Consider the following 25,890-nt stretch of genomic DNA (forward strand, 5'->3'; position numbering starts at 1 on the left):
AAGTATAAATTTAATTTTAAAAATTATTACAATATTTGTAAAATTAATATTTTCTAAAAGTTGTTTATTTATTATTTTGTTTAATTGTTTTATATACGTCTATATTTTTACCTGTCCTATAAATACATATATAAATAAATATTTATAACTTAAATTTATAGATATTTATAACTGTTGAAATATATACATTCAAATTATTATTAAGTAATTTTAACTATTCTAATAATTTGATACATTTTTATTTTTTAAATCTATGCAAATAGATTTTTTAACAAATTAACCGGCTTTTGTTACTATAATTATATTATTTTATTTTACGGCCATTTATATTTATTATTCTGCTACTCTATAAATAAATATTCCCTTTAATTCACTTCACTTTTAGTCTGACATTTTATACATAATTATGTCCAACTGTCTAAAATGGACATTGTTCTTCTATTCGACACTCCTATTATTATTATTCTCCCCGCTCGTTCAACTTGAACTTGTTATCCAGAAATGTACTTCAACCATTTAAATACAGATAAACGAGAAAGAAAAAGACCACGACATTGTGCTAATTATGGCATTCCGAGACTCGAGTGCCCGCAAATACTCGAAGCCAACTTCAAGAGCTACGCACAGAGAATTCAAGAATAAAGTCTTAAGAAACGAGTGGAACAAAATGGAAAAAATATGTATATATATTATTGGGTTCTACTTTTTTTCCATTATTTTTTTTTTTTTTTTAATGCGCCTGGTAACAAAAGTGAAGGGTATAAAAAATTGACAAGCTTTATCTGGCATCTATATAGAGCTATAAATTTTCAGAGAAAGAAATACAACTTGTTACGGAATTTTTATTAAGTAAGCAGCAAAAAAAAAAAAAAAAAAAAAAAAAACATATATAATTGTATACATATAATATATTCAATATTAAGTGCGTGGTAATTGAGTTTAGAGGTAAAAAATGAAAACATGGATAAACTGAACTGAAAATAATTTGCGCAATGGCAAGAGCTGTGCATAGCTGAATAAACGATTTTTTATGGTTTCAATTTTGAATTTAATGCAATTTCAATTTGGATTTATTATTTGTGTATGTGTTACCTACAAAATTTTTATTTTTTATTTTTGAATGTCTTGCAAATCGAGAGCGACGCAGTTTACAGCTCACATTTGACAACGTCGAAGGTCAGGCGAATGCTCCCCAACTACATGCCATGACTCGACGCACAATTTTATTATAAAAAAAAAAACCATATACATATACACATATGTATGTATATATATATAAAATATTAATCAGACAGGTGACAATAACAAGAGCAGCGGCGAACAACAATTTAACCCACTTGTGTGTAGCGTGTGTCAGCTCAAACACAACAACAACAACAATAATAACAACAACAAAATGGAACACGCGCCGTTGCCATGGAGGCACATTGCGCATACGCACCGTCTGACGGCCGTTGGAATGGTTAGACACTGCGGCTGGCTAACAAAAAGCAAGCACACACACGAACACACACACATTGCCAACTAAAAACTAAAGCTAAGTACGTTAACTAACTAAGCAGCAGCTAGCAGATAGCTAGCTAGCAAACGGTAGCTATTTGCTCAGCTTGTTAGCAGTTTGTGTGCGAGTGCGTCGTCGCGTCGCTCATAAACTGAATCAATTTGATTGAAGTCACCTTTTTTTGTTTTCGTGCCATTCAAGATTGTCAATTAAATTTTCATATATGAATTAACACACGAAACAAACAAAAACAACTGCAAGACAGTTACTATATAACAAATGCTGACTTGGGAACAATTAAATAACAATTATTTTATTATTCTCAAGTTATTCGAAACAAGCAAGAGTTCTGCTCCAGTCGCGATTGCTCGACTGCGAGATTCCCCGAAACCCTAGAAGAATGGGTATTACTCATAAGCATGCGCTCTGCTCACAGCGCAGTTGACGTCGCAATGGGAATTTAACTGTTAACTGGATCCTCTAAGAATGACACTTGCAGAATGTGTTAATGACATTCATATATGTATGTATATTTGCCGATCCTAGAAACTATTAAAATAAAATCAAAATCATATAAAATACACATCTATATTTATTTTTATATATTTGAAGACTCTTACTTTAAGAATTAACAATATATCATTTTTTTAATTGGCCTTTAATAAGCATTTTAATCGATAACATTTAAACAAAATGCTTAAGAGAACTCTTGTCGAGACAGCTCGCTCTACTGAGCCCTTAATAGATGTATGTATGTATCACTAATTCCTATATATATATATATGCCAGAAGGACAGACAAAATCAATATACTCATTTCACTTTCATGAATGAGCAAACTTACAACAAACGAGTTAGTCGGAAATACCACTTGAAATGCATGACACAAATATCACAAATATCGATATTATAGTATATAGATTAGAAGTAGATTCAGTGTTGCCAAGTGCTCTTCCTCGCCGTCAGGTGCACAGCTTTTAAGTTCAATGATACGTCTTTAAGAGATTCATTAATAAACTGAGCTCATGCCTAACTATAGCAACGAATTCCCTTTCACTTATCAATTCTCATGCTGCAGCAATATATATATATATATATATAAATAGGTATTTGATTTATCTAATGCAATCTGGCCATAACAAGCCATTCGTACATCTCAATCAATGCGTACGTGATTCTGGCCTTAATTAACTGCACTTGGCCAAGCTAAGTAATTGTGGCCCACTGACGCGGCTCATTTTGTGACTTTGGCTTTGGCTTTGGGTCTGGCTCTGGCTTTGACTTTGGCAATGAAAATACAATGCATTCATTATTGAGGCCCTTCATGCAAGAATGCCTCACAGCTGAAGGATCTGCGCATGCTTGAGCTTCAATAAAACTATCAATAAAGTGAAATGATTCATTGACTGACTAAAGACAGGCAGCTGCTCGCTGCACATTTATTGGCTGCACAATTAATTAAACACTCAAGCCGCAAGGTAATTGCAAATAAATTGTACACGAGCAAGCTAAAAAAAAAATAAAAAAAAAAATAAAAAATATAATAATAATAAGACGTGTGAGAGATATAAACAAAAACATTTTTATATTTATATGAAAGATATAATAAAAAGATTTGTGTGACTTGTTATTAATTAATATTGTATTATTTTTATAATATTAAATAAAAGTTATTTATATTTTTAATTATTTACAAATTATTTATATATAATATATTTCAAATTCTATTCATGGCAGCTCAAATATATCATTGAATGTATTTTAATTTAATATAATTATATTAAATTTGAAATTAATTTGCATCCTAACATCAATATAAAACTTAATAAACAATTAATGTAAATTTTATTAGATTTTGTATTTTTTATTTCGAACTATTTTGTTTTTATTTTATTTTTTATTATATCTACAATTTCAAATTATTCACCTGAAGTTGGACTTGCTATAATTCAATATACTTTGATTTAGTTTTTATTAATTTTAAGCCTATTTTGTATAAGTTAAGCATTTAAGCCACTTAATTGTTCAGTTAACATGAACCTTTAAACGTAAACAAACTAAAATTTTAATATTAATTGTACTAAATTTGTTTTAATTTTTGTATATTTTTTAATGAAATCGAATAATATTATTAAATGTATTATAATTTTATTTTACTAATTTTTTCAGTTTACCAAATAAGAATACTTGACTTACTTACCCTACTGTAGAACAAGAAAATTGTACTCTTATTAAGCAGATTAAAAATAAAAATATTAAATTTTCTAAAAATGACTACTGCAGAGAATGCAGACTATTCAAATATTAAGCTAATTAAAAATAAATAAATATATTAACATTTTATTATAGACTTAATCCATTTCTATAATTTATTAACGTTCACTTTTAACACACATAATGCAACAGTTTATAGGTTTTTTCCTTAAATTCCTACTTAAATGCAGCACCTAAAAGTAGGCAAACGTTTTCGGTCGCCGCCCAAGCAAGTATGTTGCTTAAGTCTTTTGATTTACCAAACAGTTTAAGAGCCACAGGCAGATAGCTACAGTTTGAACAGCGCTACATTGGCTTATCAATAATATTATAACTAAAATATATCAATTAATCAATAATTAAATCCGAAGGCGAAAACGGATATACAGTAGAATCCGGTTATAGCGTCCGCACTAATATTACGACGAAAATTCTGATGACGGTAGCTTGAGCGTATGCATACTTAATCTAAAAATTAGCTGGCTTATTGAGCATGTTGGTCAAATCTCTAATTTCCGAATTGTTTTCAAGTGGAAACCGTTCAAGCACCTCGTCGTTTGTAAGTCGCGCTGGCCGCTGCTCCTCGTAGTTGCGACCAAAGATTCTCAAATTATATAGCAAAAAATCGAATAAATACATGCGACCCGGCGTTATATAATGAAAAGCTATAGAATAATTCGAACAGCAATCTTTGCCCTGTAGAATGATAATGAATAAATGAGATTATACATACATATGTAGTTATACATATTTATAACAATTCCATGTGGATCACATACTGTTTCTATCCGTGAAACGCTCATCTGTGGCAACCAGTCCGGAATGCTGTCATTATTAGTGGACACAAATACCCCAACATCGAGTGGAAAAAACTTTGTCTTGTTCTCTTCGGGCAATGCGCGCTGAGAGTCTATAAAATGTACGCCCACATTTTGTAGACAAACGCCCATATAGAAATCCTCAATGCCCCATTCCCTGACTGCCGGACAAATTTTCTCCGAGCTGTAGGCCTCGCTCATAAAGCGATGCAGTGCCTCACGACTGAGCACATACGAAGCACCACCGGACATGTAACTCTAGTATTTATAATTTGAAGATGAATATCACTTAAGAAATTTACAAATATTAGTTTCCCATAACCAGCATTGTTAAATTACGATAAAAGCAGCAAAAGCTAAAAGTTTGATCTCCTTAAATAGAACCAAGCGAAATCTGTATATACTTAGATAAAATTATATTTTAGCACGTGCCTCAACTTTTTCATTTTCAATTTGAGTGTTTGACAAGGTCAATAACTTTGTCAAAACTTGTTCAGCACTATACAAAAATATATATATTTTTTTTTTTTTTTTTTTTTTTTTGCTATAGGCGTTTTTGATAACAAGAATTTTTTATGGAGAAGCTCTACTGAATAGGTTTGACGTCTTTGAAATTTTGTTATTTAATACAGGTAAGACTGTTGCAGTCGGGTGTTGCTTTGTCGTTAAATTTCAAGTTTCTAGGTATAAAACTATAAAAACAGATATGCCACAACCCCAATGGACATTTGTATATATATCCTCGATATCTTATTGATTTTGGGCTATCAACCTGAGGTTATATCAACTGCCTATCACTTCAACTCTACAATGGTTTCTGATATACTGGAAGATGCATTTGCTGATTTGCCACGCCATTTGTGGGACGATCGGGAAAATCCTTACATAGAATATACACGAGTATTCATTAGCAACGGAATGCATTTCATTCATACGGACAGCCGGACGGATTGCAAGGCGGACATTACACAAACCAACACTTTCATGAATGTGGCAAAATACCAGAGTAAAGGCATCTGCCTGACAAAAGCTGAATGCTACGAGACTCGAATGTCAAAGACTGAATGTCAAAGACTAAGAAGCTTGTCGACGAATTTATTCTCATTGCTCACGATATAGAAAACATAATCATATGATTCAGAAGTATAAATACTTTCAATTTAGGTCATCTGGCGAATTTATAGCAGAAACTAAATGCGATGGACTGCATGACAGAAGCTGAACGATATGAAATTCGATGTATGGTACATCTATCAAACTTGAAATATTAATCAGAATTTGCTCGCTAAATCTCTTATTAAGGCATAGCCTTATGAATGATTAAGAAACTGTGCTCAATTCTTATTGTGAATGTTCAAAAAGAAAACTTGAAACTTGAATTAGGGTAGCTGCATGAGAAAAGCTGAATGCTACAAGACTCAATGTGCGGTACTTCAATGCTAAAGACCACAGACCGTATATTTCGATAACTATTTATCGATTTCGATAACTATTATCGATTTCGATAACTATTGATCGATTTCGATAACTATCCATCGATTTCGATAACTATTTATAGATTTCGATAACTATTTATCGATTTCGATAACTATTTATTGATTTCGATAATTGTTTATCGATTTCGTTAACTATTTATCGATTTCGATAACTATTTATCGATTTCGATCACTATTTATCGATTTCGATCACTATTTATCGATTTCGATAACTATTATCGGTTTCGATAACAAAATCTATTAAACATGTGGAAATTTATCATATTTGCTTGAAACTCAAGTTATGGCACCTGCCTGACAAAAGCTGAATGCGACGACACCCAATGGAGGGGCATTAATAAAACTTGTGCAAATATTGATCATATTTGCTCTTTCCGAAAACAAAACATAGCTCCATGAATGCCTCAGAATTTGTGGGCCAACTCTTCTAGTGAATGTGGCAAAAACCAGAGTGAAGGCAGCTGCATGACAAAAGCTGAATGATACGAGACTCGAATGTCAAAGACTGAATACTAAGGAGCTTGTCGACAAATTTATCCTCATTGCCCACGAAATAGAAAACATAATCATTGATTCCCAGAAGTATAAATACTTTCAATTTGGGTCTTCTCGCGAATTTAGGGCAGAAACTAAATGCGATGGACTGCATGACAGAAGCTGAATGATATGAAATTTGATGGATGGTACATCTATCAAACTTGAAATATTGATCAGAATTTGCTCGCTAAATCTCTTATTAAGGCATAGCCTTATGAATGATTACGAAACTGTGCTCAATTCTTATAGTGAATGTTACAAAAAGAAAACTTGAAACTTGAATTAGGGTAGCTGCATGACAAAAGCTGAATGCTACAAGACTCAATGTACGGTACTTCAATGCTAAAGACCACAGACTGTATATTTCGATAACTATTTATCGATTTCGATAACTATTATCGGTTTCGATAACAAAATCTATGAAACCTGTTGAAATTGATCATATTTGCTTGAAACTTAAGTTATGGTAGCAGCCTGACAAAAGCTGAATGCTACGACACCCGATGGAGGGGCATTAATAAAACTTGTGCAAATTTGATCATATTTGCTCTTTCAGAAAAAAACAGCCCCATGAATGCCTCAGAAACTGTGGGCCAACTCTTCTAGTGAATGTGGCAAAAACCAGAGTGAAGGCAGCTGCATGACAAAAGCTGAATGATACGAGACTCGAATGTCAAAGACTGAATACTAAGAAGCTTGTCGACGAAATTATTCTCATTGCTCACGATATAGAAAACATAATCATATGATTCAGAAGATAAATACTTTCAATTTAGGTCTTCTGGCGAATTTATAGCAGAAACTAAATGCGATGGACTGCATGACAGAAGCTGAACGATATGAAATTCGATGTATGGTACATCTATCAAACTTGAAATATTAATCAGAATTTGCTCGCTAAATCTCTTATTAAGGCATAGCCTTATGAATGATTAAGAAACTGTGCTCAATTCTTATAGTGAATGTTACAAAAAGAAAACTTGAAACTTGAATTAGGGTGCTGCATGACAAAAGCTGAATGCTACAAGACTCAATGTACGGTACTTCAATGCTAAAGACCACAGACCGTATATTTCGATAACTATTTATCGATTTCGATAACTATTTATCGATTTCGATAACTATTTATCGATTTCGATAACTATTATCGATTTCGATAACTATTTATCGATTTCGATAACTATCCATCGATTTCGATAACTATTTATCGATTTCGATAACTATTTATCGATTTCGATAACTATTTATCGATTTCGATAATTGTTTATCGATTTCGTTAACTATTTATCGATTTCGATAACTATTTATCGATTTCGATAACTATTTATCGATTTAGATAACTATTATCGGTTTCGATAACAAAATCTATTAAACATGTGGAAATTTATCATATTTGCTTGAAACTCAAGTTATGGCACCTGCCTGACAAAAGCTGAATGCTACGACACCCAATGGAGGGGCATTAATAAAACTTGTGCAAATATTGATCATATTTGCTCTTTCCGAAAACAAAACATAGCTCCATGAATGCCTCAGAATTTGTGGGCCAACTCTTCTAGTGAATGTGGCAAAAACCAGAGTGAAGGCAGCTGCATGACAAAAGCTGAATGATACGAGACTCGAATGTCAAAGACTGAATGCTAAGAAGCTTGTCGACAAATTTATCCTCATTGCCCACGAAATAGAAAACATAATCATTGATTCCCAGAAGTATAAATACTTTCAATTTAGGTCTTCTCGCGAATTTAGGGCAGAAACTAAATGCGATGGACTGCATGACAGAAGCTGAATGATATGAAATTTGATGGATGGTACATCTATCAAACTTGAAATATTGATCAGAATTTGCTCGCTAAATCTCTTATTAAGGCATAGCCTTATGAATGATTACGAAACTGTGCTCAATTCTTATAGTGAATGTTACAAAAAGAAAACTTGAAACTTGAATTAGGGTAGCTGCATGACAAAAGCTGAATGCTACAAGACTCAATGTACGGTACTTCAATGCTAAAGACCACAGACTGTATATTTCGATAACTATTTATCGATTTCGATAACTATTTATCGATTTCGATAACTATTTATCGATTTCGATAACTATTTATCGATTTCGATAACTATTTATCGATTTCGATAACTATTTATCGATTTCGATAACTATTTATCGATTTCGATAGCTATTTATCGATTTCGATAACTATTATCGGTTTCGATAACAAAATCTATGAAACCTGTTGAAATTGATCATATTTGCTTGAAACTTAAGTTATGGTAGCAGCCTGACAAAAGCTGAATGCTACGACACCCGATGGAGGGGCATTAATAAAACTTGTGCAAATTTGATCATATTTGCTCTTTCAGAAAAAAACAGCCCCATGAATGCCTCAGAAACTGTAGGCCAACTCTTCTAGTGAATGTGGCAAAAACCAGAGTGAAGGCAGCTGCATGACAAAAGCTGGATGATACGAGACTCGAATGTCAAAGACTGAATACTAAGAAGCTTGTCGACAAATTTATCCTCATTGCTCACGAAATAGAAAACATAATCATTGATTCCCAGAAGTATAAATACTTTCAATTTAAGTCTTCTGGCGAATTTATAGCAGAAACTAAATGCGATGAGACTGCATGACAAAGCTGAACGATATGAAATTCGATGTATGGTACATCTATCAAACTTGATATATTAATCAGAATTTGCTCGCTTAATCTCTTATTAAGGCATAGCCTTATGAATGATTAAGAAACTGTGCTCAATTCTTATTGTGAATGTTCAAAAAGAAAACTTGAAACTTGAATTAGGGTAGCTGCATGACAAAAGCTGAATGCTACAAGACTCAATGTGCGGTACTTCAATGCTAAAGACCACAAACTGTATATTACAGTATATATTACAGTCTGTGGTCTTCAATGCAATTTATATACTGTAATTACAGTCTGTGGTCTTTAGCATTGAAGTACCGTACATTGAGTCTTGTAGCATTCAGGGCTTGTGTACGCCCTGACATAAGTTACATAAAGCATTTTAAATATATATATATATCATAATTTGCTCGTTCAGAAGAAAAGGAATAGCCCAATGAATGCCTCTGAAACTGTGGGCCAATTTTTCTAGTGAATATGGCGAAAACTAGGGTGAAGGCAGCTTCATGACAAAAGCTGAATACTACGAGACTCGATGTAAGGTACATCAATGTCAAAGACTGAATACTATGAAGCTTGTGGAAAAATGTATCCTCATTGTTCAGGAAATAGAAAACATAATCTTACGATTCTCACAAATATAAATGCTCTTAATTTAGGGCTTCCAACGAATTTATGACTGAAACTAAATGCGATGAGACTGCATGACAGAAGCTGAAAGATATGACACTCGATATTAAACATTCAGATCGTGATTATAACATTGAAATGCATACACAAGTGTCTAGTATTTGAAATACGCCTTTTACAAATTTAATGGTGAAAGGGTGGGGGTGAATTATTATAAAAACCGAAATTCTATTAAGTACATATAAATCTACATTTAAAATTTGACGCTAGCAAAATAACGGGATAAGTTATCGATTTTCTGAGAAAAACTCGATATATGCGTATACATGGACATTTGAAAAACAAATTTGAGGCCACTAGCTCTTAAATCTTCTGAGATCGACGCGTTCAAACATACAGACAAACGGACGGACAGACAGACAGACAGGCGGACAGGGCTAAATCGACTTAGCTCGTCGCCCTGATCAAGACTATATATACTTTATGGATACAGCTACGCCTCTTTCTGTCTGTTACATACATTTCAACAAAACCATTATACCCTGATTTCCCATTTTCAATGGGTTCAGGATAAAAAATTATTTATACTTATAAACTTTTAAAAAATGCCAAAGTTGCAACAAAAAGCTAAAATTAATTTAAATTATCTACAACATTTCATATTTAAGTGAATTAAATTTTGACTCAAGACTGAACTTAAGTAGGTATATTAATATAAAATAATAAGACAAACTAAGCCTAACGCACATATGCTGTCTTTCTTAATAAGGAAATTAAGAATCAACATTTAATGCTGAATACAAAAAGCTCATTTGCAATGTAAATTGAGTGACTAAAAATATGTACATAAATATTATACGCAAATGTCTATACAGGTATTTCGCTCACATAATCATTTGTAACATTTCATAATTCAAAATACACGAAAATATGCGTTTAAATCATGTGAGTGCAACCAATTGGCTATGCTAGACGAGTTTACCAATAAAACAGATCAAGCGTAACAATTATAACTTCAACTGGGGGGTTTTAAGCCGCTTTGAAGGCCATTTGGGCGTCTGCTACATAATTGACAAAGATGATGTGTCAAAAAATATACCTTTAATTGAAATGTGAACACAATGTTGTTTGTACAGTTATTTTTGTATATACATTTCTTTATATATATTTATATAAAGTAACTCTGACCTTTTCCTAATATTTATGTGTGCATTGCAATTTATGGTCTGGGAGAAATATTTATTGTTCAATAAAACCCTGCCCATTAAGTTATTTAACATATGCTAATTGGGCTGTCTGATGGACAAAAGACGAAATTAATATTTGAAAAAATATAAATAAAAATCACACAGAAACTTAAGCAAGATAATAAATCAATGGAAATTTGAAAATCTATCAAAAGTTAAACAAATATCAAAAGTTTCTGTGAAACACGAAAATCTTGCTATACCCTGAATTGATTTAATATTGATATAGGGTATATTGTTTTTGCTATAGTATTATGGACTATAAGATCTACTACTGTACCTCTGTTTTAGCGTTAATAAACCTCTAAACAATGGCTGCTTTTTTTTTTATCGTCATATAAAATAAACACTCATTTCGCGATAGGATATTTTCTAGTCGTATAACATTTGTAATAGATTAAAACCTTGCTACTTACTCAGCTGTGAACTTGGGCTCAAGTTGTTTTATGCATTCCTCAATCATTTTAATGGCGATATTATGTTTTGCCAGACTGATTATAAAACACAAATAAATTAATGCAAATGTCATAATTCGATAACCAATTAGTCATAATAACTCAATTAATGGTTAATATATTGAAAACTACAAAATCTAAAACACACACAAACTGCGTCTCGCTCTCTCTCTCTCTCTCTCTCTCTCTCTCTCTCTCTCTCTCTCTCTCTCTCTCTCGATCGATATAACTAATTTGTATCTTTCGATCAATCTCTTTCAACCTTTTTCAGTCAGACACCTTGATGACAAAGAAAGGGAAATTAGGTATTTTTGAATTTGAAAACTTAATGTGATGGAACTATTCAGGTTTTCGATTTAGTATTAACATCGTCATATTTCAATTGAATTTTGCATAAAAAACATATTCTTTTCATTTTATTTTATTTATTTTTTTTTAAGATGCTTTTTATATTTAAAAATTTTATTCCCAGCAAAAATTCTTATTTTCATTTTATATTTTCTAAATCTATGACTGTACAAGATACAGTTTCCATTTGCCACGCCTTTAATAGGCGTATATATATATTGAAAATTATAAGACAAAATTATTTTCTTAATACAATTAAAATATTTTATTTATTATTTATAATATTATTGCGTTATTTTGACGATTCAAAAATATTATTTTATTTACAATATAAAATAAATATCTAATATGCGTGTATGCTAATATTTTGCAATGCTCTTACTAATTTGTTATTTACCTGATTCGCCTATCAAATATTCTCTGAAAATGCGAGTCTCATCCACAATTACCAGCTGTTGGTCAATAGTTCGTACTTCGCCTACAAACTGTTTGCACAATAATGTCAAATGGCAAAATAAATAACAAGAAAACAAACAAAGCTTGAGAGAAGCACTCAGAGATGCGACTGCAACCAAATAAGAAGAAACCTCAACGACCTCAAGAGATCAAGAGGAAGAGGTTGAAGACGAAGCAGAAGAGCATTGGACACACTTGAGGCAGTGCATCAACAGCTGATTGACTGCCGCCCGTTGCCATTTGTGTTGCATATGTTAACGATTGCATTAATCATTATTTTAAATAAAAATACAAATATTTTTGCTGTTTGCTAAGGCATCAATGACAAAGATCTGACGGAGAAGCCCTCTTTAATTAGCTAGCCAATTAAACGGGCATCCACAAAAATTGTTATTTAAACGCAGCTAGAGCTGACAACCGGTTAGTCGGGCCCTAACATTGAGTATTGTTTAATAAAACTTTGCATTTAAAAAGGCCCAACCAAATACTTTCGATCATATTTATAAATGTGCAGTCATGTAAATAGTCTGATAAGAAATTTAGGGTGTTATAATAGAAATAAATTGGAAAATAAATACAAAATTTATAGACTTTAAATGAGTGTAATAATTGTTAAAACTGTTGTAATTTTATTATGTTTAATTATTTTATTTTAATTTTATTATTATTTTTTTTTTTTTTAGTTTTGCATTTTATATTTTTGTAAATTTATTTATTTTTTTATTTTTTTATTTTATTACTTATTATTTAAATTTTAGTTTTGCATTTTATATCATATACTCATTCACTAAAATTCTATTTTTGAAATTAAAACTACCAAATAAAAATAAAAATAAATCAATAATAAAAACAAATAAATTAATTTTTGTATATGTGTAATATTTATCTTTAATTTCAGTGAATAATAAAATTAGATTTATTTAGATTTATTACTTCTAGACAAATGCTCGAACTATTCTTTGAATAAATAATTTTGTTACCGAATCTTTGATTTCTGGTTTTGTCATAAATTAATTACATATAAGAGAAAACATTGTTAAATTTGAATTTAAATATAATTTGACAACCCTACCCCTAAAGCTGACACCTTTATCATACATATATTTCACTGACAATAAAGCCAATATACAGCATTAATCGCCAACATAGAGAAAGCCCTGCTTCGAGCAAATCGTTAAGTGAATAATGTGTTTTGTCGCCCGAGCCAAAAATGAATGCCAATTTATTTAAGATGTTATAATTTAGTTATGAATTATTTGTTAGAATACCAAATATTAAAGTAATTTGAGACTTACCACATTATAGCGTTTCATCTGGTAGCCAAAATATAGGGGCATGGCGGGATCATAGACGTTGAGCATGCGACGCATGTTTTCCATAATAATGTAGCTATAAAGAAATAAAAATTCCAAATATGTGATATTAACCAAATAAATAATAATTATTTTGTCTTTCACGAAAATAATTTAAGTTTTATCTCAAAAATAACTTTAAAACCTCTAAGAGACTAAATTGACAATGATATTAAAAACTACAATAATAGAATAGAATGTCTATAATAAATTTTATAAATATTTATGTTTGGGAAGATGAAAGACAAAACAATAGCAATAAATTCGTGTTTAATCGAGCTCTAAAAAACTATATAACAAAAACTTTGTTCTCAAATTTTGATGACACAATAGAAGAATAAATACATATCTAGAGTAGCTATAACAAATCTAATATATGTACTTTAGATTATGGTATAAAACATTGGTTACAAAAAAACATTTTTATATAACCAAATGATATTCGAATAATTTGTAAAAAATATTTCGAATGGTTTTGGGTAAAAAATCATTTAATTTAATAATATTTATATAATTATCATTAAATTTTGTTTAATTAAAATATTTTTTTTTAATCTACTCAAAGTATGTCTTTGACTTATCAATCATAAATTATAAACTTCCTGTCAAACTGTAATGTTATTAAAATACAGTTATTAACTATGCAAATAAATTCAACAAATTATGCATACGATTTATGAATTATTTATAAGTATAAATGGGAAATTCCTCTAAAACTATGAAATATAGATAAAGGGCGTAGAAAATCGTTTTTGAGCACAATTGATTCTATATATGTTTTTTCACTACTTCACTTTCGCTTTCAATATTTCACTCATTCACTTTCGCTTTTATTCAAAAAATGTCGTTTTCGTGCATGGTAACAAAAATATCGACACGCCCACATCGCTAGCTGTACTCACGTGTCGTCGTCAGCCTTGACAAACCAATCGTATTGATCGCCATATTCCCGCCAAACATATCGAAATCCCTCTCGTGTCTTATTCCACAAATCGTTATAGCTGCCGGCATGTGGTTCGACCACCTTAACGACGCCCAGCGGATCGTAGTTCTCGCTGCTGACGAAGATTAACTTGTTGCAGCGCTTGCCCCAGGTGGCGTGCACATGCTGGGCTTTGAGCTCAACATTTTCTGGGCAGGTGAGCACCATGCAGAGCACACGAATGTCAGGCGCCAGATCTCGCTCAAATCTGTGCGCTGCAGTGGAGGTGGAGCAGTCGCTGCTGCTGCTGGTCGACCAACAGCTGATGTCAATGTGCACATCGTAAATGTTAAGAATCAGCATGAAAGCGCAAACGAATCCCGTTACGAAGCCGGTAAACAGATGCAGCTGCCCCGATTTGAGCTTAACCATTGTTTCGTCCGCGTTCTGTTCTGCCCGACGCGACGTCTATGCTGTGATTGTAGCAGCTTAAAAAAAAAACACATCATTTAACACATTAATATAGCAAACAAAAGTAAATACACGACCGGTTTGATGTTTCGCACTGCTCACACTAATATTGGCGCGGCGACAGTGTGACCATATATGCATATTATTCAAATTGCCCTTTCGTTTGCATGGTGGTTTTGCTAGACAGCCGAATTAATCTTTCATACATTTGTCAGGTGGCAACGCCAGCGAATTGTTCAATTCTAGTTCAATTTGAATAAGCTCACGGACTCACTTTGAATTTTTGAGCTGTGTTGCTCACATCGCTAACCAGAGAGCACAAAATTTGTTCTACATGCCTAGTCTATGTGTTCTCTGCTTAGTGCTCATCATTTTGGCGTTGGCCGCAAGTAGTTGCTCACGAAGTATCGACATGGTTTATTTATTCATTAATGAACAACAAAAAATTTAGCCTATGATTTTTTTTTTTTTTTTTTTAAAGCATGATAAATCAGGAGCAGATTAAATAGTTCTTAAATAAAGATAGTGAATGATTAAATTCGAATATATTGGACACGTGATACGTTTTCACGAATCACACGGTAATTTCGTCAAATATTTATAAAACAAAACATGTGTTAGTGTAGGTTGATCAATTAATCTATTATCCACACAATAAAATTTAAATAATACTAATATCTTATTTTAATCTGATATGAATACTTAAAAACAAACTATTCGTATAAAGTTTATGGTTTTTTTTTAACAATTCATCATTCGTTTTTATTTATTATTATTATTTTCATTATAGCTTTTACAATTATTTTCACAGGTGGTAGCACACAGCTATAACATAATTTTGCCAATTCCAAAGGCGAATTTAAATATGGATCAATATTTTTGTTTCCCCCAGCTAATTGGATGTCGCGCAGTTCTGTCTTCATTTATTGCCATTTCACACAATTTTTAAAAGCTTACGCAGCACAAAAAATAATGCGTAGACAGAAAAACCGAAAAATAAAAACGAAAGTACATCTAATCACCTCATTGATGAACACGGTATTGTATAACGGTAAGTGATGATATATATGAAGTAATATGTCGAGCAATAAGGTATAAAAACCTTGAGCTACGTCAATTCAAAGTGTAGTTAGCTGACAATTTGTGAGTACAGACAAGCGGAAGAGCGCAAAAAATAAAAATACAGTTAAAATGGATTTTAAGGTTAGTTTTGAAATTGAAGTAAATTTCGATAAATTTATTTTTGAACAAACTCCTTGCAGTTGCTGCTGCTTGCCTTAGCGCTAATTGGAATCGCTAAAGCGGACTACGCCTTCAATAATAACAATAATAATAATAATATTGATAAAAATAATAATAATAATGATAATAATTATAATAATGGAAAACTAAATGTAAATGATATCAACTCATTGGAGCAGCCTGCATCGAACTCTGTCGAGGATTACCAAACCGACTATCAGGCAACACGCACGACTGCCGAAAATTCGCAGGCCACGCCCGCTGGCTACGATTACAATGGCCAGCTGGTGAATAGCAATAGTGCCGTGGCACAAGGAGCAAGTGCATCTGTTCCGCTATTCCCCCAGCCTTTGCCTGTGCTGCACGAACCGAGGCAGCCGGAAATCTTTCCACCCGCCAGCTACAGCTACGACTATGCCGTCAATGATGAGAGCACGGGCGATATCAAGGATCATCGGGAAACACGCGATGGTTATTCGGTACGCGGCTCCTATAGCCTCATCGATCCCGATGGTTATAAGAGGACCGTTACCTATACGGCGGACGATGTGCACGGCTTCAATGCTGTTGTCAGCCGGGTGCCGTATGTGCTGAAGAAACTGGCTATAGCTTCGTCCAATGTGCAGCTCGACGATCGCTCACCCGTTGCCCAGGTTTCAGTGGACGCAGCAGCTATTAAGTCCTTGGATGATTCGCTAAAAGCCATCTCAGCCGATAGTTATGTGAATGCGGTGAATAATCGTGACCCGAATGGCGGCCGTTATGCCTAAGCTGGAAGTGGTTCGAGGTCCACAAATTAGAATTTATATAACTAATATTATTATTATTATTATTATTATTATTATTATCTATAAAATTTGTGAGAAAAATAAAATATTTCTTATTATTATAGATTTGAGACCTTTTATTCAATACATAAAAAAAGACAAAGAATGTTATAACTTAAAGTGAAAATGCCGCTTAAGATGAATTCGATATTTTAATTTTTAATGGCATACTTTTAGGCGATTGATAATAACCTATAAAAAACCATGACTACATTTTTTTTCCGCTGAGAATGTTTTTTTTATATTTTGTTAAATATTTGTATTCTAGGTCAAAAATTATCTTGGAATTATTTATATTCTTATTTAGTAAATAATCCCACGTGCAAAAGAGAAAACGAAACTTAAAATATTAACAGGCTTTGGACTTTGAGCAGTCCAGTGGAATGCCAGTATATAAAGAAATCACCAATAAGAAATATGAAACACATAAATGTAGCATTTATACCTGTTTGCCAGGGGCTGAAGAGAACAAGAAATAACATATAAAGATTGTAATCAAATAAGAAGTATCGATAACCTTTTGAAGTTGAGCGCATTCAAGAATTATCTCGCTTTATATTTCATCATAACAAACGAATTATTGTATATATTAATATTTATACTAATCATATAAAAAATTTAGTAGTTAATATGGTATGTTTCTGCTTATTATTTTCTCATGTGGTCTTAATATAAAAAATTTAATAAACAAATTAATGGTAATACAAGTATAAATAATTTAAATGAAATTAAATAAATCTATTAAATACTATTAAGTAAAAGTAAAATAATTCTAATAAAATTACCCAATAAAAGAACATTAGTTACCTTAATATGAAAGACATGTCATTTGAATTGAATATTAATTTAAATTAATTTCAATATATTTACTTTATTAAATTTCATATACCTGTAATTCAAACCTTATTTTAGTATAAAGAGAATTAAAAAATTTATTTAATATAATATTTTTAAACTTTTATTTCCGTAACGCATTTTGGGCTATTTTGAGCTGCAAGTTCCACTGTGCGTATAAGCCATGACTCACTCTTACTCCCACTCAGACTGCCATCACTTGCACAGCTGCACATCTCTAAACTTTAACATTATGGTCACACTGGTTCGCAAGTCAAGTGTCGTTTGGATCGTAGCGCGCACGTACCAAAATACAAAAACAAAATCACATAAAGAAACTGAAACTTGAGAGAGAGAAAAAAAAAACACATCGCAAGTCTGTCAACGATCGTCAAGGCGTTAAGTCGACGTCGCGCTGTGCCGTATTGTTTATATATGTTAGCGACATTAATGTTGTTTGTATTTATTTTTGTTTTATACACATACAAACATATATTCTTTACGTGTGGGTATGTGTGTGTGTGTTTGCTGCGGCGACTCGACGAGTAAATAAACAAAACGAAACGGTACGAGCGTCGCATAATTGAGCGCACTCCCCCACCCCCTTGCTCAATCGATCCCTCGCTCTTCCTTTCCCGCTCGCACGCATGTACGCTGCTCTGTGGCAGAGGAGCCAGCGATTTGTGACGGTGGCCTACAGTTAAAGCGAAAAAAAAAATCAGAAGAAGAAGAATAAGACGCAAACCGGCAAACAGCTAGCAAAGGTTTAACAATTTAGCAATTGCAATTCGAACTGTGCCAACGAAAGAAAACAAAAACAATTAAATAAAGAGGTGCAACAGGCAGCGTGTGTGGAGCGGACCTGGCCTGAAGGTCAACCGCATCTTACAAGTTTTTTTAAAGTTTTTTTTTTTTTGTTTTGTTTATTAAAGTTTGCTTTTTGGCTTTTGCCTTTACCGGCTGCTGCGTCAGTGCACAAGAATGTGTTAATTTGGTATTTCAACAATCACAGCAACAACAATAACATAGGCAGCAACAACAACGTTGAAATGTTGGCATCTACATAAACATAAACAATATTGTATTTGCATAAAAAGCTTAACAAAACAGAAAATATAAAAAACGAGAAAAAAATACAGCTTTAAGCCGACTTCACAATACACTTTGCCAGTGTTGCAAGGAGCCTTAAGAGTGCTCTAGTGAATGTAAAACTATGTGGAGTGACGGTCTCTAAAACTGCGGAACGCTGTGCCTGTGCGCAAGCACTGTGACTCTGAAACTGTGGTTAACGGCGACTAATAGTTAACTGACTCTAAAACCGTATTGGTATTTGTAGTCAATGATTCTTAAATTGTGACAAGTTACTCTCTGAAACTGTGAAGTGATATTTTAAAACAAAACTATTACTGAGACTCCTTGCCCCATTTGTTATTGAGATTCTAAAACGGAAGAAGATTTTGTTTTTTTAAATCAGTGCAACTCTCAATCAGCGGCTTTACCACTCTGAAGAGTTAATGCTTTACAGAGATGTTACTGGAACTCTTAAACAATAAAGTTTTGCTATGCATTTTTGTTGTGACTCTAAAACTGTGAACATTGTTGTGACTAACACTGCGTATTAATTTAAAAATATATATGTATAAATATCTATATATATAAAGTAAAAAGAATCATCAAAAGCCAATTAATTAGTGTGTATTAATTTAAAAAAAAAAAGAATAATAAATAAAAATAATAAAAGAAATATGTAAATAAAATACAGCTCAATAGCTTCTTGCAAAGCGTAATTAAATTATTTAATTTTTTTTTATCGTTAAATAGAATAAAGGCAACATTTTAAATAACTCTAAAACTGTAATCTGAGACCTGTGACTTTAAACTGTAAATTGTGTAGATGAATTGGACTTTGGGCACAGAAATTGTTGAAATAAATAAAGTTAAATTTTGAAAGCAATCACTCTAAAACTGTTGTAAATTTTCAACATCATAGATTTAAAATATATGATCAAAAATTTAAGCCCTTTCAAAAAATCGTTTTGAATGAATGGCTCTGAAATTATGACTCTAGTGCAATGACTGTACAACTATGCTTTCCAAAGTGACTTTCTAACTGCGCCCTACCAATTACTGTACATATGTAACTAAAGCAACACAAGCTGCTCATCCTCTCTCGTTCTCTCTGTCAACCTCAAACTGTCTATCTCTTTCACTTTCTTTGTCTCCCTCTCGCTTTCACTTTCTCTCTCTTTCTTTTGTTGTTACCTTTTCCTTCTTTCTTGATAAACATAGTACAGACGAGCGTTAACAAAAGGCCAGCACACCGTTAGCCAAGCAAGAAGAAGAACAAAGCAAAATGTACAAAAATGTCGTTAAGCAGCAAGAGCAGCGACTGCATCTGCTGCTGATGCTGCTGCTTGGCCTCATCTTTGGCGGCTGCATCTCGCGTCTGCTGCAGCTGGCACGGCGCGAATTCTCCAGCAATGGCAGCGCCTCAACTGATGCCAGCAGCAACGGACAGACTGCACATACTCTGTACCGCTGGAGGATGCCCGCCGATCCCAATGGGAGCCAGCGGATACTCTGCATGGTGACGGTGCGACCGGTGGGCAAGAAGCGACAGGTGCACATTGAGAACACCTGGGGCAAGCGATGCCACAAGCTGCTCATCCTCAATGGCAACAAGAATACAAATGAGCGTAGTCCATTGATGAGCGAGAATCAGCAAACCAACAACAGCAGCAGGTGGAGCAGCAGCAGGTGGAGCAGCACAAGGAGCAGCAGCAGTAGCAGCAGTATCTCTTGGGGTCGCACTCGGGAATATCTGCATCATGTCTATACGCATTACCATGGGCAATACGACTGGTTCCTCATGGTGACCGACGAGACGTATGTAAATGCCATCGAGAGGTCTGCCCATTTCTAATGATAAACTCTTGGCATATTTCCCTTTTAGCTATGTGATCATGGAGAATCTGCAACATTTGCTGATCGACTACTCGCCCGAACTCCCCATCTACTTTGACAGCTTTACTTATACGCAAAAGGAAAATGTGAGTGGACTTAACAAATAACTAAAATTAGTCGTGAATATAGTTAAAACTGAATGTGTGAAGAAAAGTTTGATATTGAAAGACTCCATATTAGACAGCATAAAGTATAACCTAAATATACAGTAAAGTTTTTTCCTGCTCAAGGTATCAAGATGAGTCGGTCTAGCCCCTACAAATCTGCCCAACTAACCATCCATCTATCTACATTAGTATCGCTAGTTAATAGGGATTTCAAATTGTTTTTACTTCCTTCGATTATTACTCGATTATTACACTAGAAGGAATAAAAAGCTTAGAAAACTGTAAAGAGTAATTCGTTTCGAATTTTGATTATTATCGGTATTATTGGTCAAGCAATTTATAACTAAGTGGCTAGGCCAGATCATTTTGTAGGGATAATTTGATTTTGTGACGTAAAAAAGAAATTTGGCGATAGTTGCGATAGTCTATTGTCTACCACTTCGATATTGGTTCGATAATTGGCAGGGGAAATTAAAGATTAAATATATAAAATTATACATATTCGAAATAGTTTTAGAAATTACATAATATACAAAAAATTAGACTTGAACAATTAATGTATATAATAATAATAATAACTTGGAATTTGCTGCCCACTAAAATTTGTTTCAAAATAAAATGTCTTATATTAAAATTTCCTATTCCTTATCCAACAGCATACGAGAGGTGGCTCAGGTGGGAATTTGTTTAGCAGAGAGGCGCTGCATCGATTTGTGACTCTGGGCCATGGTAATAGCACCATTTGCAGCAGTCACAATTATGGCCTTAAGCATGTGGAGATTGCGCGCTGCTTTCGAAATGTGGGCGTGGCTCTTGGCAGCAGCAGCGATGCGCACGGACTGCCGCTGTTCGTGAACAAACTTGTGAATGTAGGTCAATTAAAATGCATCAAATTAATATTAAAATATCTATACGAATTTCTCATACACTTACAGATTACACTCGGCTGCTGCTCAAAGTCGGCCATAACATTTAACTGTGTGACTATTAAATGTTTTTATGTCATGGAATACATGGTTTATAAAATACGTCCGTTTGGCTTGAGTTGAACGTATGGAAATTTTGGAAATGGTCATCTCGAGTAAAGGACTGCATCAAACTATGCCAAAGACATAGCCTCATTTAAAGTTGCCTGGATTACATTACATATATAGTATACACTGTGAAACTCCCTCTAGAAATAGCTAATAGAATATCTATACAAATTTATACAAGTAACCTCTATTAGCTTTTCTTTTTTGAATGTATGCACCTTCCACATCTAGCTATGTTCCATTCAGTCTACGATTGGCAAGCGGCTCATGACCCAGTATAATGCCATATGGACGCATTTGATATAGAAAATATTCAAATATATACATTTGATAGTAGACCACATAGTGTATGGCAATGATGTAGGATGAGCAGCATTCAATGCCCTATAATAATGGATTTATTATATAAAAATAATACAATACGAATATGATTACAGCGCATACCTCCTTGAATACGAAGTAGACATAATAAGAAAGCCAATACTGTTTATCTATGATGCCCGGCACGAGCATTTTGGGCAATCCAACGGGCAGAAAACGATAGCGATTAAATTTATCTCTCGAATCGCCGGCAGTTACATTCAAATTGTGTAAGCAAACACCCATTTCGTAGTCCTCGGTGCCAATTGAGTTGGGATTGCACCGGTTTTTATAGATTCCATTTTCAACCAGACGTCGCACTGCCTCCCTGCTAAGGACATAGCCAGCACCGCCAGACATATACGTGGGTTCTCTGTGCTCCGCCTGGAAATTGCAGCCAAAGTAAATGGGCTCGTCGGCATCATGGTCCAACAGCATAAAGCGCATATTTTCCAGAATGGCATAGGTATCGTCATCCACTTTATAGAACCAATCTGCTTCGTCCAAATGGTGAGTGTAGACATGCCTAAAGGCCGCCTTCGTCTTGCCCCACAGATGCTTATAGTCCTCGGTGACATTCAAGGCTATGGTATAAGCTTCCTCAAAGCCCTGCTGCTTCGGCGTCTGAGTGCTGAACACGATCAGCTTGTTGCAGTGCCTGGCCCAGGTCTTGCGTATGGTGCGCACAACTTGCTCGTATTTATGTGGATAGCTGAACACCATGCAGAGAATGCGCACCTCTCTGTAGAGCCGTGTTTTAACTTTATCATTGACGGGCAGCGCCGGCTGCTGCATAACAGATCCTGCAGGCAAGGCGGGCATGCCATTGACATGGCCATACGGACGCAAATGGTAGAGCATGAACTCCAGCACATAAATCTGATTCAGATCGACATATGGTAGAATTATAGGCATTTCCATGCTGCTATCAAAGCCCTGTACAATCAGAGAAATGAATAAAATAAAATTAGAAACATGTATACCAGATTTACTCACCTGTCCGGAGTATACGGCGCGATAGATTAATGGCCAGTTCCAAAAGTAACAACGCAGCGTAAAGGGCAGAATCTCTGCGGGCACCTGAAATGGAAAGAGCTGTTCGTTGGGGCCCTGCTCCATGTTGGCAAGGTAACCATCATTCGATACTCTCAACATCTCTTGCAGTGCACTGCGACTGAATATGTAATCCGTGGTGTTCTTCAAGCTGACGTGGGCATACGGATAGGCCGCATGGTAGGCGCTGAAATAGATCATTCGTTCGGGCCGATAGCTGGCCAGTTTATAACGCAAATTCTCCATGATCACATAGCTATCCACGTGCACGTGCAGCAGCCAATCCAAGTCCTCATACTGTGTCCTGGCAATGCGTCGATATGCCTTGTTCACATTGGACACGTCGCTGATGTGCATTCGATTGCAACGAGTGCCCCACGTTTTAAGGATGTGTTTGGCCTTGAGGCGCTCACGATCGTTAGTTAGGTGGAGCAGACAGTGGATGCGCACCTTATGATAGAGCTCATTGGCAATGCTGTGATTGTCCCACTTCTCGGTCCGATTGCCCACATTGACGTCTCGAATGTTCTCTTTGTAGGGCGGCTGCAGGTAGTCCTGTATGGCAATGCGCCTACTACTGAATATAAATAGGTAAAATTCGACGAAAGCGAAAAAAATTAAACTCCAAATAAGAAATGAAAAGAACGTAGAGCCCAAAATGCGCTTTAGACGTTCCAGCAACATTTCTAAATTTAGTTTTCGCGAATTTCAAATCAGTTATTTTCCCGTGCTGCCAGACTGTTTAAATGAGCTCAAGTTACTCGTTCACTGGTTCCGAGACTCATCAAATGAGCACAGCGCTGCCAGATTGCTGAATTGACTTTCGTTTGAAAATATTGCGCTGTCACGAATATTTTACTATACGAATATTTTAACTGATCTATAGCTGCTATATTGCATTGTATTAAAGAAAAAGTGAGCAAAAATAATAGGATTTACAAGACCTACATCTATTAAGCATAGCAGCAAACTAAAGACTTTTGTTAATTTATTAAAGCTAAACCGTTATATATTTTGGGGAACTTGATTCTGTTTAGAACTAGTGCCAACTGAATTAGAGTGTTCTCGTTGTGATCGTCGTGAGCGCGTTTATTATTTGCGGCTCTTTTGTCTACTGCGCGCCACGAAAGTAACAAAAGTAAAAGTGCATCCAATATAAACAAAAGTCCTGTAGTTGGCAGTGCTCGAATTAAATTTATCTCAAAACCTGCGTAAAGTTCTAATTTCATCATTCATGTCTACACACTTGACCGGCGTAAACACATATTACCGGCGCGCACACACATGCATACGCCTACGCACACGCAAAAGCGGATGATCTGCTGCGCAATTTATGCTGCGGCTGCGCTTAGGATGGCTGTGTTATGGTTCTGCAAAGGGAAATAAATAAATAAAATAATTATTCATTTATATAATATAACAGATATATTAATATAACACATGCATTTGGCTAATGACCATTGGATTTGATCGTCTTGACGTTAAGTTTCAAATATATCGATTGACACCGATAAGTGGAATTAGAGCTGGCATATGAACAAATATGACGAATTCATGCTATATATGCTAAACAAATACACATACATACATACATACATATGTATGTAGCTTAAATATACGGTTACAACTTTTATAGACAAATATTTAATTCATATAAAAGTACAAACGTACATGGCTAGCCTTCAGGGCCTAAAATTGTGTTTAATCAGAATATCAGTCGATTTGTTTACCAATTTTGTTGTATAATTAATTTTATAATAAAGTGCGCATTCGCGAAGTGAAGTGAGATAACAATTATACATAGAACAAAAACAAATATCAGTGAATGGTGCAAATGTAAGTTGTGATATATGTATTTGAAATATGATTATAAAAAATAACAATTAATATTTGAATTGATACTATAAACTTATTTTATTCTAATATATATATTTGTGTTAAATAGGTAATTGAAATTAAAATGTTTTATTTAATTATTTTCATTATTTTTTCCTGTTTTCAATTTTAATTAATTTAATGTTAAAATTTGAAAGTTTTAAAATTTAAATTATATTAACTTTTTGTACATTAATTGTTTTACTCATTATTGTTTTTTTGAGTACACAAAATGTTCAATTTTATTATTAATCTTATTACTTATTACTTATTTTACACACATTTTTTAAATTTCATTTATTTTTTTTAATTTTTTTTAATTTTTTTTTTTTTATTTGTTTTACAGATTTTGAAAATGTTAAAATCAAAAGTTCAATTAAGTTTAGTTTATATCATTTTCGAGGACTTTTTTCTCATTAATATTCTTATCAAAATTGGTTCGAAATTCATTGCTGCTAAAACTGTC

General features: G+C 33.7%; 4 protein-coding genes across 16 annotated transcripts; 2 read left to right on the forward strand and 2 right to left on the reverse strand.

Annotated features, from left to right (window-relative positions):
• Positions 1 to 3,780: 3,780 nt before the first annotated feature.
• Positions 3,781 to 15,294, reverse strand: LOC108609523 (glycoprotein-N-acetylgalactosamine 3-beta-galactosyltransferase 1). The gene is made up of 4 exons (XM_018001244.2): positions 14,638 to 15,294; positions 13,679 to 13,772; positions 4,533 to 4,829; positions 3,781 to 4,449 (listed from the first exon to the last, which is right to left on the reverse strand). Exons 1-4 carry the CDS (start codon positions 15,087 to 15,089, stop codon positions 4,222 to 4,224), a joined length of 1,071 nt encoding a protein of 356 aa, XP_017856733.2. The 5' UTR covers positions 15,090 to 15,294; the 3' UTR covers positions 3,781 to 4,221.
• A 196-nt stretch (positions 15,295 to 15,490) lies between these two features.
• On the forward strand, positions 15,491 to 17,261 carry Cpr23B (Cuticular protein 23B). 2 transcript variants are annotated; one of them, XM_089464123.1, is made up of 3 exons: positions 15,491 to 15,709; positions 15,940 to 16,331; positions 16,391 to 17,261. In XM_089464123.1, exons 2-3 carry the CDS (start codon positions 16,320 to 16,322, stop codon positions 17,138 to 17,140), a joined length of 762 nt encoding a protein of 253 aa, XP_089320249.1. In that variant the 5' UTR covers positions 15,491 to 15,709; positions 15,940 to 16,319; the 3' UTR covers positions 17,141 to 17,261. The 2 variants fall into 2 exon arrangements, with proteins under 2 accessions (XP_089320249.1, XP_089320250.1); XM_089464124.1 differs by having other exon boundaries at positions 16,021 to 16,331.
• Positions 17,262 to 18,274: 1,013 nt separating this feature from the next.
• Positions 18,275 to 22,320, forward strand: LOC108611708 (glycoprotein-N-acetylgalactosamine 3-beta-galactosyltransferase 1-like). 7 transcript variants are annotated; one of them, XM_089464193.1, is made up of 5 exons: positions 18,275 to 18,795; positions 20,321 to 20,917; positions 20,985 to 21,081; positions 21,759 to 21,971; positions 22,038 to 22,320. In XM_089464193.1, exons 2-5 carry the CDS (start codon positions 20,385 to 20,387, stop codon positions 22,149 to 22,151), a joined length of 957 nt encoding a protein of 318 aa, XP_089320319.1. In that variant the 5' UTR covers positions 18,275 to 18,795; positions 20,321 to 20,384; the 3' UTR covers positions 22,152 to 22,320. The 7 variants fall into 7 exon arrangements, with proteins under 7 accessions (XP_089320319.1, XP_089320318.1, XP_089320320.1 ...); XM_089464192.1 differs by having other exon boundaries at positions 18,275 to 18,597; positions 19,853 to 20,917; XM_089464194.1 differs by having other exon boundaries at positions 18,275 to 18,540.
• On the reverse strand, positions 21,590 to 24,523 carry LOC108611704 (glycoprotein-N-acetylgalactosamine 3-beta-galactosyltransferase 1). Of its 6 annotated transcripts, none has more exons than XM_089464190.1 (5): positions 23,493 to 24,523; positions 22,581 to 23,432; positions 22,355 to 22,520; positions 22,036 to 22,234; positions 21,590 to 21,962 (listed from the first exon to the last, which is right to left on the reverse strand). In XM_089464190.1, exons 1-3 carry the CDS (start codon positions 24,231 to 24,233, stop codon positions 22,368 to 22,370), a joined length of 1,746 nt encoding a protein of 581 aa, XP_089320316.1. In that variant the 5' UTR covers positions 24,234 to 24,523; the 3' UTR covers positions 21,590 to 21,962; positions 22,036 to 22,234; positions 22,355 to 22,367. The 6 variants fall into 6 exon arrangements, with proteins under 6 accessions (XP_089320316.1, XP_017859960.1, XP_089320314.1 ...); XM_018004471.2 differs by having other exon boundaries at positions 22,036 to 22,298; XM_089464188.1 differs by having other exon boundaries at positions 22,036 to 22,276; positions 23,493 to 24,522.
• Between the last annotated feature and the right edge of the window lie 1,367 nt (positions 24,524 to 25,890).

The sequence above is a fragment of the Drosophila arizonae genome, chromosome 3 (genome assembly GCF_054131065.1).
Source record: "Drosophila arizonae isolate 15081-1271.41 chromosome 3, UAZ_ARI_1.0, whole genome shotgun sequence".
NCBI classification, from domain to species: domain Eukaryota; kingdom Metazoa; phylum Arthropoda; class Insecta; order Diptera; family Drosophilidae; genus Drosophila; species Drosophila arizonae.

Bases quoted from the DNA above. Each gene is read 5' to 3' on its own strand.
- LOC108611704 (XM_089464190.1), bottom strand. From the start codon at position 24,233: ATGTTGCTGGAACGTCTAAAGCGCATTTTGGGCTCTACGTTCTTTTCA. The intron at 23,433-23,492 runs GTGAGTAAATCT...CTGATTGTACAG, and splicing joins GCGCCGTATACTCCGGACAG to GGCTTTGATAGCAGCATGGA. The intron at 22,521-22,580 runs GTATGCGCTGTA...CCATTATTATAG, and splicing joins TCTACTTCGTATTCAAGGAG to GGCATTGAATGCTGCTCATC.
- LOC108609523 (XM_018001244.2), bottom strand. From the start codon at position 15,089: ATGGTTAAGCTCAAATCGGGGCAGCTGCATCTGTTTACCGGCTTCGTA. The intron at 13,773-14,637 runs GTGAGTACAGCT...ATTTCTTTATAG, and splicing joins GTCAAGGCTGACGACGACAC to CTACATTATTATGGAAAACA. The intron at 4,450-4,532 runs GTATGTGATCCA...ATCATTCTACAG, and splicing joins GCGTTTCACGGATAGAAACA to GGCAAAGATTGCTGTTCGAA.
- LOC108611708 (XM_089464193.1), top strand. From the start codon at position 20,385: ATGTACAAAAATGTCGTTAAGCAGCAAGAGCAGCGACTGCATCTGCTG. The intron at 20,918-20,984 runs GTATGTAAATGC...TTTCCCTTTTAG, and splicing joins CTCATGGTGACCGACGAGAC to CTATGTGATCATGGAGAATC. The intron at 21,972-22,037 runs GTAGGTCAATTA...ATACACTTACAG, and splicing joins TCGTGAACAAACTTGTGAAT to ATTACACTCGGCTGCTGCTC.